We start from the raw sequence: 15,296 nt of genomic DNA, 5'->3' as shown, positions 1-15,296 counted from the left end.
TAAATTTATTCAAACAAAATTGATTTAATTTAAATAATCTTTACAAATGAAGTTAATTCAATTCAATCGCCCTTTTATCTCGTTATTGTGCCATTCAATAAACTTAATAAATACACTTAATTAAATACACTTCCTGTTTGCCCTTCCTTAACCACCATTTAATCGTTGGAGTGTTATCGATTTTCTATTTCCTTGTGTTTTTTTTTTAAATAGATTTTATAAATACTTTATTTTCAATTTTTATAAATTATCAAAATTAAGTTTTATTTTAAATCTTTTATACATCTATATCGTATATAAATTTATAAATGAGAACAATTTTTAAATTTAAAAATTATCAATTTTTACATTTTTTATCTTTTTAAGCTATTTTTTTTTCTTTTTAATTTTTCTCTAAAATATAAATTTTTTAAATCTTTAAACTTCTAGATTTTCAAATTCTTAAAAAATTCTTAAAAATTTTTTAATTTTCTTCCGAATATTTTTATTCATTTATATATTGTAAGATTTATAAATTCTTCAATTCAAATTATTTTATATCTTTTAATCTTTTCAGTTTCAATCTTTTCTTTAAATTTTCAAATTTTCTGCTAAGAAATTTTCTAACTTTTCTTTTTTCTCTTATTTTTTACTTTAACAAACTCTTCATTCGATTATCCTTAATTTTAACATCGATAAATATAATATTATTTGCAAATTTGTTTGTTTATAAACAACAACAAATAAACTTTTACTATGTAATACATAGACAATACAAAACAATTTTGAATATTTGGTATAGATAAAAGAAAATTATCATTTTATAAGAACTCATAATTTTGCTCATCTTATATGTTCATAATAAAATGTTTTGAAATAACTTTACAAGTATAATCATAACACTAAATGAAAAAATATTACATAATATACATGAAAAAAATACATTAAAATTGACATAAAAATAAATTTAATAAATAAAGTAACAATTAAAACATGGAAAAACACATTTAAAAAGCTGTTTAAAAAAGAAACAAGAAATTAAAACTTCAAAAACTTAAGACTTTTCAAAAATTAATTCTATATAAATTACTAATTTTTCTATAAATCTGAATATAATTAGAACAAAATAATCATATAAATTTAACTTTTTCTTTTTACTTTATTATTCATCCATTCAACGTTCTCGTTCCTAACCTCATCCACCCTTATTCACTTAACCTAACTTAAAAATTCTAATCGCATATCAATATCGCATCTTCTCGATTCTTCCGTCTCTCATTTCACATATTAATAATAATACTTTCCTCATTTCAAACCGAAAAAAAAACTCAACGTAACAGTGATCAACTCCTCTCCTCTTCGCTCCGTTCCGCGGCAACCGATCGCCGCGGCAATACTGTGTTGGTTAGCCACCGGTGTAGGTGTATATACGCATCGTAGGTGTACAACTTCGCGGTCTGCCACGGCGACGTACTGTTCTTGGCACAGTTTCTGATCATCTCCTATTGCGAGCGGATCGCGCTGGACCTAATATCATTGCGCCTCGCGCCACCCAAATTTCTGTGAAGCCCCTCTGAAATCTCTCTTCCGGTTGTTTAACATTTGGAATCCGCGCACCCCATAGCCTAGAGGCGACATCTTCGATCTTTCCAAGTCAACGATTTTTCTTTGAAAGTGAGTAAAATCGAAGAAATTCCGCGAGTTTTCTTCCGATTTTCCGAAAAGGTGAATAAATCGAAAGATTTGGAAAATTTTAATATTGTTAACGAAATCATTTTCCCCCGATTTTTTACAAGTGAATAAATCGATTTTTTTTTTAAGTGAACAAGTATATCGAAGATCTCGAAAATTTTTCAAAAATGAATATATCGATGATATTTCCGATTTTTTAAAAGTGAGTAAATAGATTGAATATTTGGAAAATTTCAAAAGTGAATAAATCGAAGATTTGAAAAACTTTATCGAAGCAATTTTTTCGATTTTTTAAAAGCAAATATGTTGATAGAATTTTGAAGATTTTTTAAAAGTGCATAAATTGAAGATTTGAAAAATTTTGTTAACAATGCGATTTTCTTTTTAAAAATAAGAAAATCAAAGATTTCGATTATATTTTTCTGATTTTTCAAAAGTAAAGTAAAGTAAAGTAAGTAAAGTAAAAATTTCTAAAATTTCATAATTAATGAGAGTTCAGAAAAAAATTTTGTTTGTAATCAACATAAAATATGACATTACAAATATTGATATATTGATATACGAGAAAAGATAAAAATGAAAAAGTGAAATTAAAAAATATGTTTCGAAAGAAACTTTGCTGAATAGAAGTTTAAAAGAAAAATATAATTTCTTAAATTCGTTAGATTTTTTTTGCATTTGTTTAATAAACATTTAGAATAAGAAGAAGGAAAATTTGTAATCAAAAAGATTCAAAGGTAACAATTGAAAATCAGAAGAGAAAAATTTGTTAAGTCTAATTTTATTGATAAATTTTATTGATTTTTTTATTCATTTTATTTTTATTAACTCTTCTCAGTGCTTCTTAAATTTCTTGATTTTGTGATACGTTTTAGAATTCTTGTTAATTCTTAAACACAAATTTTTATACATTATTATAATATAACAAAATATTTTAATTTTTCAATTTAAAAAAATGTATTTATGCATTTATGAGAAATTAAAATTTATATTTATATTAAAAAATATAGGATGGACGTAACAATAATGCAAAAATATACAAAATATCTAAATTAGATTTCTTGTTATAATATTCAAAAGACGAAATAAATCTCCATTTAGATTCCATTCTAATTGAATTCATGAAAATATAAATTTAATATAATAGTATAAATATCCACAATCTACTTATATTACATTTTCTCTAATAATAAACTTCTCTATTATTTTTATTTACCTCTATTATTTTTTATTATTACCAATTATCAAATAAAAACTTTGACTTGAGACAAGAATTATATATAAAAAAAATTTGATGAATCAGATATAACCATTTTCCATTTCGTAAATAAAATTCAAAGTAATATATTCAATAATCGTTATCGTTACAGAAGTATATATATTTTTAAATATCATAAAGATTATTTAGAGGCAAATAGTTCGTTTTGTCGTAAAAAATCGAAACGAAGGACGAGCTTCGAGTTTATGACGCGAAATACAAATATAAAACTATCCATTATTCATGCTAATTGGCGATAATCGCGAAGAATTGTATAATCGGCGAGTCGGCGATTTTCTTCAATTCACTCGTGCGATGAAAGTGCATCGTGGCTGCACACGAGCACACGAGACAAAAATTGCCACGGCCAATGTTTACCATGGACCATGCAAGATGTGTAAATAACGCTAAAAATTCTTCGCCAAGTGTTAGGAAACACGCCGAGATAACGAGCCTCTGCGTTACGCAGTAAACGCGTAATATTTTAAAGATTTATTCGGACTTTCGAATTTTTCACGTTTTCGAAATTTTAAATTTCCCGCCATTTATTTATATTTACATTTTACATTGTAAGAACAGAGAAAAGAAAGTAAACATTTTGATTTTTTTTTTTTTAAATTTTTGAATGTTCGCATTTTTAAATTTTCAAATTTCCCATCTTTCATGTTGATTTTTTTAATTTATATATTTTATCTTACATAAATACAGAAAAGAAAAAAAATTAATGATTTTTATACCTTTTTTAATTGAAAACTTTTTTTATGCTCATATCTTTCTTTCATATTTCCCGCTTTTCGATCGTGTTGATAATTTTTCGTTTACTATTTATTTTATAATATCCCTTTACATAAAATATTTGAATTCCACGATTATATCTAAAATTATTCAGAATTCAATGATTAAATATTTCGTTAAATAATATCTGTTACACATTTAAAGTTTAAAATTTTTCAAATATCTTTCTGTATTTTTTATTCATTGTTTATTATGTTTCGGAAAGATTGTTTATCGAAACGAACGATGAGTCAACATTAAATTCCAATACGTTTCTCATAAAAAAAAAAACTTCAATACAACAACGTAAAAATTGCTCATAAAATTCATACACAGATTTCGAAAAAAAAATATAAAGTAACCTAATATCGATACGAAAAATTTAATTTCATAAGAACTTGATAAGAATTCTTTTTTTCCGAAATTATAATCTATTATAATATCATAATATTAATTAAAACTTGTTATACAAATATTTTAATTGTAGTAATTATAACCTACAAAAGAAATGTATTCAATTTATTATCAATTTTAATTCAATTTGTTAATTCAAAAAGTTATAAAAGTTTGAAGTTTTTCATCAAGAGACTGTCAACCATCATTTTATCTGCAACGATCTAACGATCTAAGTCACGTACAAGGCAAAAGCAAAATTCTACGGAACAAAAAAACGAAACGTTTGCAGCTTGAATTACTGAAATCGAGACGAGCTCCATGAATGATAATTCCAAGAATCATTCGATAGAAAATGAAATTTTTGTGAAATTTTTTACATGAAATTTCGCATTATCATTAATATAGATATCACAAAAAGACATAAATAATCTATATCATTTTATATCTATTATTTTGAATATAATATAATATAATATTTTGATAGTGAAGTCTGAGTTATCAAACTTTTTTTTTTTTTAATTTTTCATTTCATTATAATAAACGAGATTTTATTGTAGAAAAAATTGTGAGAATTATATGAACTTTAATAACTGAAAATAATAGCGCGCATATCGCATAACTGTCGTTGATACGCTGGCATAATTTGACAAAGAATAATTTTTTTAAAGGAAAATTTCGCAAATTGCTTGTATTTATTTTTTTTTTAGTTTTGTCCATTTTTATTAATATTAATTCTCTAATATTCCATGATACATAAGATATTAATTTTTTTTAAAAAATCGATTCTAAATAAAGAAATAAACACAAAAGATATTGATATAAAAATATATCGATTATGTTAGGTGAAGCTTTAAAACATTTATAGTAATAGATTTATGCACAGATTAAAGAAATCATCATTTCGTGCTTTGTTAGACAGGATCTCCGCATGACAATAAAAATATATATTGTAATTCAAAAAAAAATTATATATAATCTCCAAAAATTTGATTTTCTAAAAGTTTCATTTTTATTTTAAAAAGAAAAAACGAATTTTTCTATTCAATTTTTGTTTTTTTAAAATAAATTACAATAAGTGTATTAATTAATATTTTGATAAATAATTATAATGAAATTTATATGATTTTAAATAAGTACATAATCTATTTACCTATTCTATCTATAGAATACATTTGAAAAATTATATATAGACATTAATATAAAATATATTATAAATATATTTTTTGTATAAAAAATTCATTTTCTGATAGATTTAACATCCAATTAAAATAGCATTTTAATAGCATTTTAATAGCATTTCAAATTTTATTAATGATTATTTTATTAGTGATTAACTTGTTATAAAAATATTTTAAGTACCTTACTTTTTCTATGTTTACGAAACACTTTATTTTGCTGCGCACTTTGTGCATACATATTTTCATGGTTCACAGTCGTGATCGCGACTGTTGGCCTCCTTTTACTTTTCGCTTGCCGTGATCATCCTTTTGCTTTTTTCTATGATTTTCGTGGTCCATTCACGAATAACCATTTCTATTTTTCTTTCTTGTGTCCCTCTATCTTATTTATCTAAACCAGTTCATCCATAAATTTCTTTTTCTTTGCTTCTATTTTTTTTCGTTTATCATTCGAAGAAATCAATATGTAATTAAGAAAACAAAAATAGATGTGTGTTTGAGGAAAAAATAACAAAAATATCGTCGCCAATTTGTTAAAAAAAATTCCTGCAATAATCATTAAAGAAAAATTATTAATTTTTTTTTAAAATATAAAATTCGTTAAATGATTACAATGTTGAATTTTGTATAATAAAACAACCTAAATTAAAACTTAAATTTAAAAAAATAACTAATATTATTTGTAATTATATTAGGATTATAAAAATAAAAAAAAATTTAATAATAATTGAAAGCAATAAAATTCTAAGTAATAAATACATAATAATAAAAAAGTAATAGAATTTCTCATATTTCATCATAAAAAAGTAATAGAATTTCTCATATTTGAAAAAATTTTTCAAAGATCTTAAAGATCAAAAATTTAATTAAAAAAAATATCATAAATGATGAATGAATCGAAATTCAAGAACGACACGTGGAAAATATTTTCCCTTTCTTCGCGAATTAAAGAAAATACAATAAAAGATATACAATTCCATTTATTTTTCCTGTTTCTTTAGTGAACGCGGAAATCGGTTACGAAAGAAGCGACACGCGACAAGATATCGGTATTCCATGACGCTAACGACACTGCACCTGATTTGATCGTGACGAATGCTGCACAAATAAAGGAATGTCTTGACAAAGATCTGAATTGGAAATTCTGATGACGACTTACTATTACTACGCGATCGTCTTTATTGTATGACGTGTCCGATACAATAGACTTTAAACTAGTATATGAAAAAACTTACATTACAATTTCTCACTATTATATATAGATCAGTCAATAAGTGTTAACTTTTTTATTCTAAAAGATTTTGCGATTTTATATTGAAGTTTATTTAAAGAAATGGAACAAAACTGTATACCTGTGTAATAGATCAATTCAAATGTGATCAATTCATATGTGAAATGTAATGGTTGTATATTGTAACTTTTATATTAAAAAAACAATGATATTCACTTTAATCCATCGATTGTATTTTGTTCATGTGTCCGTATTTATTTCAAAGATTTTAAAGATACGGCCTCCATAGATCAATGGTGACTCGTCGTATAGTGATGTTTAATCAGCACATAACCTCTATAAAAACTATCAATTAGTCACAGACTGCGAGTTAATATTTTTGATCTAAGCGAAATTTTTCTAACATCATTACAGATTCTACAAGTTGGCATTCTAACTAAAAAACGCACTAATACTAATATATAAAATTATAAATTTAAAGAATGGTTAAAATGGATATAAAGAAAAAATTAATTCCACAACGCTAAAACTGACGACAAAAAAAGAGAATCAAATTTCTATAAGCTATATTTGTGTGTCAAGTAATGATAAATGACAATAAATATTATAACTTTAAAAAAACTATTATATATGTTGATAATTATTAATTATACTTATTAATTATAATTGCTGATAATTAAATTTGTTTAGTGTTCATCAATTAATATACAAAATTAATATACAAAGATAGCTTTTCTCTCTAGTTTCATTATCTTATCTAAAGGTATATTTCATATAATATCTACATAATATATCTTCATATAATATCTTCATATAATATCTTTAAAAAGTATAATATCATTGATTTCTAAAATGAACTTGTCATGAAGTTTAATCACTATAAGATCTTCTGTATCTTAATATGAGATCAATTTGGATATATGGAATTATCATTTCTCAAAGGTTTCCAGATGAAAAGATTTAGTTTCTCTTCTGCATTGTCTGAAAGAGATATTTAGAAAAACATAAAATAAAATTGAGTATACAATTTGTAAATAGCTTTCTTCACTAACTTTTATTTTAAAAAAAGATCTTTATTTATCATTACTATATTATTATAGTATAATATGCTAAATAACTACATGCAATATTTTACAATAATTTATCAAATCAATTGCGTTAATCAAAAATAAATAATATAAGATATAATATTCAAGAATTAATAATTATTATAAATAAAGTAATATTATAATATAGTGAACATAATACATATAATAAATGCATCTGAGATTCTCTTTCAATAATTGAGATGTGAATCAAAAAATGCTATTTAACTTTATCCAATCAAAAATAAAATAATAAAAAAATAATGATATTTATTAATAATTTCACAGTATACAATAAAATTTACGATAAAAGCTTTCAAAATTTCATTATGTCTACTAGTTTTGCATTGGAAATTCATAACATTTAAAAATATTATTTTGAGATTAGGTATTAATCTTTATAAATTTATGAATAGAAATCTATTCATATGTATATTGGTTATATCTCGTAATAGAAATTTCCATTATGTAAACGAATCATAAATAAAAAGCTCGCGTGATATCGATATCCATTTCATGAAAGGGCAGAACTACTCTAATCAAAGAAAAGGAAGTATTTGCTAAGTCCGCCCTTTGCTTATATCTAGGTCAAGAATAATTGAGTAGGCGTCGCGTAAACACGTGTATCAAGTGGTTTTCTATTTTTTTCTGATCAATCATCGCACATGGTTCGCCTAAATTTAATACGGATTCTACTCATTTTATCACTCAATGTCTTGAGCTTGTTCAATATAATTAGATTCACATTTTCACATTCAAACTTAAATCTTTTTTATATTTGATACTTATATATTATTTTTCTTGTTATAGAAAATACTTTCATTTACATTCTATTTAATACTGGATATTATATATATATATATAATTAATTTTCTAATTAATTATATGATATATATTCAAATTAATATTCAAAACATCAAATTCTTTATTTTCATATTCTTAATTATATATTTATTATTTGAATCGTGCAAATTAGTTCTCCAAAAAAAAAATCTCATTTGTTTATATAAGAGAAATAACTTCAATTAAGATGTAATATTATATCTTATATCTTAATATTATATAATATAAGATATAATATTCAAGAATTAATAATTATTATAAATAAAGTAATATTAATATTAATACAATAATATAATAATGTAAATTTCAATGATTCAGTGATAAATAAATACAATGAATAAATACAATTTTATATTAAAAAATATAAAATATATAACTCTATGTTATAAAATATATAATTTTCATAAAAAGTTAAATATATCCAAATAATCTTAAAATCACTCTTAACTCAACAACTTAATGCAATAATATTCAAACGAACATACTTTCTCAATTAAATTTCAAAGCAGCATTTTGCATTTCCTAAATAGTACTTGAAAGAAAACATTGTAAGTAAACCGTCTTCGTATTCACAAGCCTTCTCGTGGAAAACAACCTCTCGAGGCCGAGCATGATCTCTTGCTAGATGATGCAACGCGTTTTTTTGCAACGAATACTGCGAACAGACTGACAAAGTCACTTCGTGCATACATCAAAACCCGCGATTTTAATCTTCTCTTAGACATACAATCGATGAAACGCAATTAAAACTAGTTAAAAATAACAAAATTAAAGCTTAAGTCGTGTTTAGATAAGTGTAATCGCGATTTTTCCACAATTTTGATACTGAATGGTTCACCTTACGCGACCTTATTTCATATGTCATCGCTCATTATAGAACATAAGTTGTGAGCAAATGTTGTTATTCTACTGATGAATACTATTAACATTTTAATCAAAAAATGATAGAAATTCATTAAACAAAATATTGATCAAATGCATTGATCAAATTGATCTATAAAGCGGAAATTATGCATATTGAAATTGAAATTATGAATATAACTAAAGAATGAAATTTAAATATTAATTTTTATTCTTTATCATAACTTATACTTTATTTTATACTTTATTTTTTGTATATTTTATTTTAGATTTAGATTTTTCACAAATATATGAACATTCATAGTATATTAATTAGAGAAGTCTTATATAAAATTACTAACGTTTACAATTTTTATAAAGACTTGATTTATGAATCATAAGATTCTTTATATACTTTATATATAAGTTTAATTTTCATAATATATATATAATGTATATATATATATTTTTTAATTTGCATATCAATTTATTGCACATTAATATTATAAATAAAATATTTAAATAATTCTTTTCCAAGATACAAAAAATATGAAATTTAGATAGGTTAGGATCTATGAATTATTATTATACGTACTTCAATGAATATAGATGGTCAAGTCCCGTGTCATTTAATAGTTAAATAAATCACGAATTCATACGTTCTAAAAACAAGATAGAAGTGGAACGAAAGCAAAACACCGACTTTGCGGCCAATGTCATCCGACGAGTTCTTCATAGATGATACATTTCCTTTTTGCACGAGGTAAACCAGAGAAATCGCAGGAACAAGGGATCGAGATGCGTTTCCTTATGGGGCTCGTGAGACCTCGTCTTAGCTTCGTATTCACCATGACCGTCAGGGTCGCTCGTATCGATCGAATCTCATGGCGATCTCCTTTTCCTGTCTCTCACTATTTTTTTTAAAGCGACATTTAACTTCATTTCTTAATCAATTATTAATATAATTTTCTTATGATGATTATTTTTTTTTCGAGAAAGGACATGAAATATTTAAATTATTATTGAATAATATTTAATAATATTGATATTAATATTGATTAAATTTTATGATAATAACTTGTTAAAAGGAATATTGTTTAATCTGAATTCTCAATAATCATGAAGTTAAAAATTTCGATAAATTAATAATAATAAATATAAAAATTTATTTTTAACATAAATTATACGATATTTAAAGAAATTGGAAATCCATTAATTTAATTAATTAAAAAAATTTATTAAATTAATTTAATTTAATTAATCTACTAAGATTTGTTATTTTCTTCGAAAAAATTAAAGATTAAGTTTTTATTTAGTAATATTTAAAAGTATATTAAGTATATTAAGTATATTAAGACCAAAATAATATTTTTTAAATATAAAACAAAATCATTAATCCTTTTCAGAAATTTTTGAAAAAATAAACACTTTAAATTAATAAAATAATAAATGTAAATAATATAATTTATAAATTTAAATTTAAAAATTTAAAGATTAAATTAATCAAGATTTTCACGATTAATTTATTTTATCATAAAAATTGATTAATTCATTAAAGTCTCAATTGATAAATGAGGTCGGTAATTTATTTAGTAGGGTTATTCAGTTAAGATGATGTGGTAGTATGGCGACCGGATATCACAATCTTGAAGGAATAACAAACGTGAAAAGAAAGGTCAGCAATGGATAGACCAAAGAGGCGAATCGACAAACAGGCGAAAATAGATGCTGACCACCTATGCCAATGACCCATATTCTCTCTATTCTCGGCGTGCCGCGAATTAAATATCGTCGTTTTAATGCCACATATTCAAGATTATGATCATTGTTGCCAATCCGCTCGATTTCAAAAAAATTAAAAGAACAATTATTGGCAATAATATGAAAAATTTAAATTAATAAATTAAGAAGTTATTAATATAAAATTTTAATTGTAATTATTTTTATCTCATTTTCTGACAGATAAAATGGATAAAAAATTAAATTTGTTAAATCAAACTTTATCATTTTCAAAAAAAGTATAAAAACTTTATTAAGGATTTGATTTCATCTAATAATTCAATATCTAATTTTCATCTTCATATCTTTACTCTAATTTTCATAGTTACATGACATTACATTTCATAGTTACATGATTTTTAATTTAAAACAATTATTCAAATTCTGAATATTGTATTTCTTATATATTTATATTTCATTAAAATAAACTTTGTATCTTTGATGATGCAACAAACCCAATGTTCTCATTTGCATAATAGCAACATTTAGAAATTTTTATGTCGTGGTCGAACTGAAATAAAAATGAGTAAGGTTAGGTATAATGTAGCGTCACCTTTGATGTAATATCGCGTATGCTAATGCGTTCACATTATATGGGTATGAGAATATAGTTGATGTTATATGATGATTCGAAGAAAGGAAAAGAAAACGTTTCATGACATTTTATTCAATAAAAATGACTTAAATGATGAAATTGAACTATTGAGTCATAATTTTAATAAAAAATATAGCTAAATAAAGAAATTAAAAATATTTATAATGTACAATATAATAAATTTTAATAAATGTTTTTGCAATTATTTTTTTTGTTTAAGAGTATGTAAAAATTTTGGAAAATCTAACACATATTTTTATGATATATATAGTAAAAAGTTTTCTCTTGCTAATCATAATAAAAAAATGAAAAACATTAAAAAATTTTAAAAAATTCAATATTGAAATTTTACACAATTCGTAAGTAATAGCTCATAAATAATAAATAAAATAGAATTCGTAAAGAGAAAACAAAAAATGTTATTGTATCAGGAATGAGGAATTGGTTGTCGATCAATTTTAAAAATACGCAAGCATCACAGATTCTAATTCTACCTGTGATCTAAATTCTATCTAGAATACTTGTTTGATATTTCTAAGAAGAAAGAACAAATCGATAAAATAATTAATTTTAACAATATAAATTTGAAAAACTTCTTAAAAGCTATAAAAATAAAAAATTTTTAAGTGATTAAAAATAATTTTACAAATCTTGCATGCTTTTTCTTCAATTATAATTTAGCTTTCCTTAATTTTCTTCTTTTTTTAATTTTTATCTCACTAAACAAGCAATTCTTAAATTTCTTAATACATTTAATTGAACATATTTATATATTTAGTTAAAAATATAAATAAATTTTTCATATCAAATTTATCGAAAATATTAAAATTTGTTAATCTTGCTGTTATCTTTGTAAGAATTTATGTCAAAATATACTTGCAAAAGATTATAAAAATTGAAAATAACAAAAAGATTAAAAACATCTTAATTTTTTTTGAAACATCATTTAATATTATTTTTCTTTTTTCAGAATGCAACTCACGACGTGTTGCAAATGTTATTCGTTAAAAACGGGGACATTGTTCACTGGAATATTGGGCATAGTAAGTATATGATAAAAAATAATTAATTAATTTTATTTATATATTTTTATTTATTTATATATAATTTTATTTATATATTACTTATATATTTTATTTATTTATATAATTTTATTATATTATTTATTTAACATTATATTTAATCAAAAAAAAATCATTTTTTATAGAAACATATTTATTCGATTCTTATTAGGTCTTATCAATTATCTCATTGATCTTAATCTTTACTTTAAATGTCGAATGGAAAACAATATTGATTGACATTGTAGACCAGAGCATCGTCAGGATCATTTTTGCGATAAATTTGTGCATGACGATTTTGATTTCAACATTGCTTATAGTTGGCGCTCTTAAGGTAAAATCTAAATCAATTTCAAGTTTATAGAATAAAATTTTTTATTATAAAGTTTTTTAAATTTGTTTAATTAATTGATTATTTAAATTTATATAAATTAAAATATTTCTTTTTTAGAAAAAAACATTTTTAATGCTACCATGGGTAGTTTTGGGTTTAATCTTAGCAGTTGGTTTATTAGTGAGTGTCCTCTATACGTCCATCATGTTCTTTATATATCATGACGTAATAATTGGAATTCTGTGGCTCATTATTGGCCTCCTAACCATTGGTGAGTAGTGTATAGTTACTTTTATATTTTGTGGTATTTTATATTTTCACTTATTTTGTTTTCTTGTGAATTTTTATTAGTTTATTTTCTTATAAATTATCATTTATAAATTTAATTAAAAATACTTTAAAATACTTTAAAAAATACAATCGAATCTTGCTATCTCGAATCTCAAGGTAAAAGAGGTTATGGGAATTTTATCTTCGAAATTTCCAAAGAATGAGTTATTCATACGTAACATTCTTCGAGGCAGCATTCTTCGGGATAAAAATTTGATTTATAGAATTGTAGAGAAGGGATTATTTTGACTTCAAATTTTAAATTAAATATAATAAAATTCGAGTTATATAAATTTATTCTATCTTCTATTATAGAAATTTTTACAGGAATGAATATGAATAAACAAAATTGTAATATTTTTAAGAATTTCGAGTTACAGAAATTCAACAATATTTAAAATATAAAAAAAAGATTTTGCTATATTAATAATCTAATTTTTTTAAACACAATAATTTGATCATTTTAAAAAATGTTTCAAATATAAATTGGTTTATAATTAATCTTAATCCTGTTTTTTTTTCAGTAATCTATGTATATTTGTGGTTGGTAGTGTACAGTTATTTCCAACAATTAAGGTATGATAAAATGAGTAGCCGAATCGACCCATATGGAAGACCTTATAATTATCGAAGACCTTAAAAACAAATCGATAATTTCACAAAGAAGAAAATGATCAATACTTCTTATATTTTCTTTTCACAAAATAATTAGACTATTTTTTTTTAAAATAAAAAATCAAAAAAAATAATAAAAATAAATTATATATGAAAGAATAGTCTAATTATTTTGGGAGAAATTATATACTTAATGATCAATTAGCACAATCGCACCAAAGCACGAGACGCCTTTCGTCGATAAAGAATTTATCGAAAACCGCAGAATCATATTTGTAAAATAAGATTAATAGTCATGAGTAGATTAGAATATATTTATGGCATCAAGATGATCACTCGAATGATTCAATATTTTTTATATATTTATTTTTAACAATTTTTTTTGCATAAAAAGTTGAAACTTTATATTATGTACATATATTTCATAAATATATTTCGTATTCTTAAAATAAAAATTAAATTATTAAACGAAATATATAATACATAATCAAAATGAATCATTCATACATCGAAAATATCAAAGTTTTTTCTAATTTTCTTCATATAGATGAGATTACAAATAAGACAAAACTTTATTTATATTTTCACTGCTGGAAACAAAATTTTAACCTCATTTCATGTTTACTAACGGCAATCGTAAAGAATGACAACGAAAAACGAAGAGAGATTGAGAAATATTAAAGAAATTTATTATGAACTATTGTATTGCTCTGAAATTATTCGCTTCACTGGGTTCAAAGGAGACTCTCGATCATATATCCGCGATAAGAGCATATCACGAATAAATACCGTATATAATACTGAACCGAAAAACGAGCATCGTTCGAGGGTATAAAAACAATTATGAAACGCGTTTCAAATGGATCTACAAGAAAACAACGCCTTTTTTTTTTTTCAAGAACCGACACTATTGTCGATTCGTTATTGCGATATCAAAAAGACGAGGCTGATCCCTAGCGAGATGAAAATAGATTCCATTTTCAAGGATAACGAAAATATTAAGCGTATGTAAAAATATACGCGTTGCCACACTGCAAGAACCAGTCTCCTACGCAAGGTTAACGACTGATTTTATTTATTTTTCCTACTCCCCACTTTTATTTCTCTTTTATTCTTTCTACCGCGTAATATACATTTGTAATTATTGTTACAAACTATGAAAAATAAATTATTATTTGTTTGTAGTTTTATTTTTTTTTTTTATACCTTTATTTTCTTCTTCATATTCTCTTCATTTCTTCGTTCAGCTGTTGTGTTCTCAACAAAGTGATAATGAGAAATTTTTTATTGATAGTATTATTCGTAG

General features: G+C 23.3%; 1 protein-coding gene across 1 annotated transcript; it reads left to right on the top strand.

Moving 5' to 3' along the window:
- The first annotated feature begins 1,411 nt into the window (after positions 1 to 1,411).
- Positions 1,412 to 15,174, top strand: LOC122710562. Its single transcript, XM_043928482.1, has 5 exons — positions 1,412 to 1,653; positions 12,621 to 12,693; positions 12,884 to 13,045; positions 13,163 to 13,316; positions 13,900 to 15,174. The coding sequence occupies exons 2-5, from the start codon at positions 12,622 to 12,624 to the stop codon at positions 14,013 to 14,015; spliced, it is 504 nt and encodes a 167-aa protein (XP_043784417.1). The 5' UTR covers positions 1,412 to 1,653; position 12,621; the 3' UTR covers positions 14,016 to 15,174.
- The last annotated feature ends 122 nt before the right edge of the window (positions 15,175 to 15,296 follow it).

The sequence above is a fragment of the Apis laboriosa genome, unplaced genomic scaffold (genome assembly GCF_014066325.1).
Source record: "Apis laboriosa isolate Shangri-la unplaced genomic scaffold, ASM1406632v1 scaffold14_cov150, whole genome shotgun sequence".
In the NCBI taxonomy this organism is placed as follows: domain Eukaryota; kingdom Metazoa; phylum Arthropoda; class Insecta; order Hymenoptera; family Apidae; genus Apis; species Apis laboriosa.
Note: the sequence above shows the minus strand (reverse complement) of the source record. Positions and strands in the feature narration are given on the sequence as shown.

What these genes read in the sequence shown, in the direction of transcription:
- LOC122710562 (XM_043928482.1), top strand. Translation starts at nt 12,622, where the DNA reads ATGCAACTCACGACGTGTTGCAAATGTTATTCGTTAAAAACGGGGACA. An exon ending in TTATAGTTGGCGCTCTTAAG is followed by an intron (nt 13,046 to 13,162) that starts GTAAAATCTAAA and finishes TTTCTTTTTTAG; the next exon opens with AAAAAAACATTTTTAATGCT. An exon ending in TATTGGCCTCCTAACCATTG is followed by an intron (nt 13,317 to 13,899) that starts GTGAGTAGTGTA and finishes TTTTTTTTTCAG; the next exon opens with TAATCTATGTATATTTGTGG.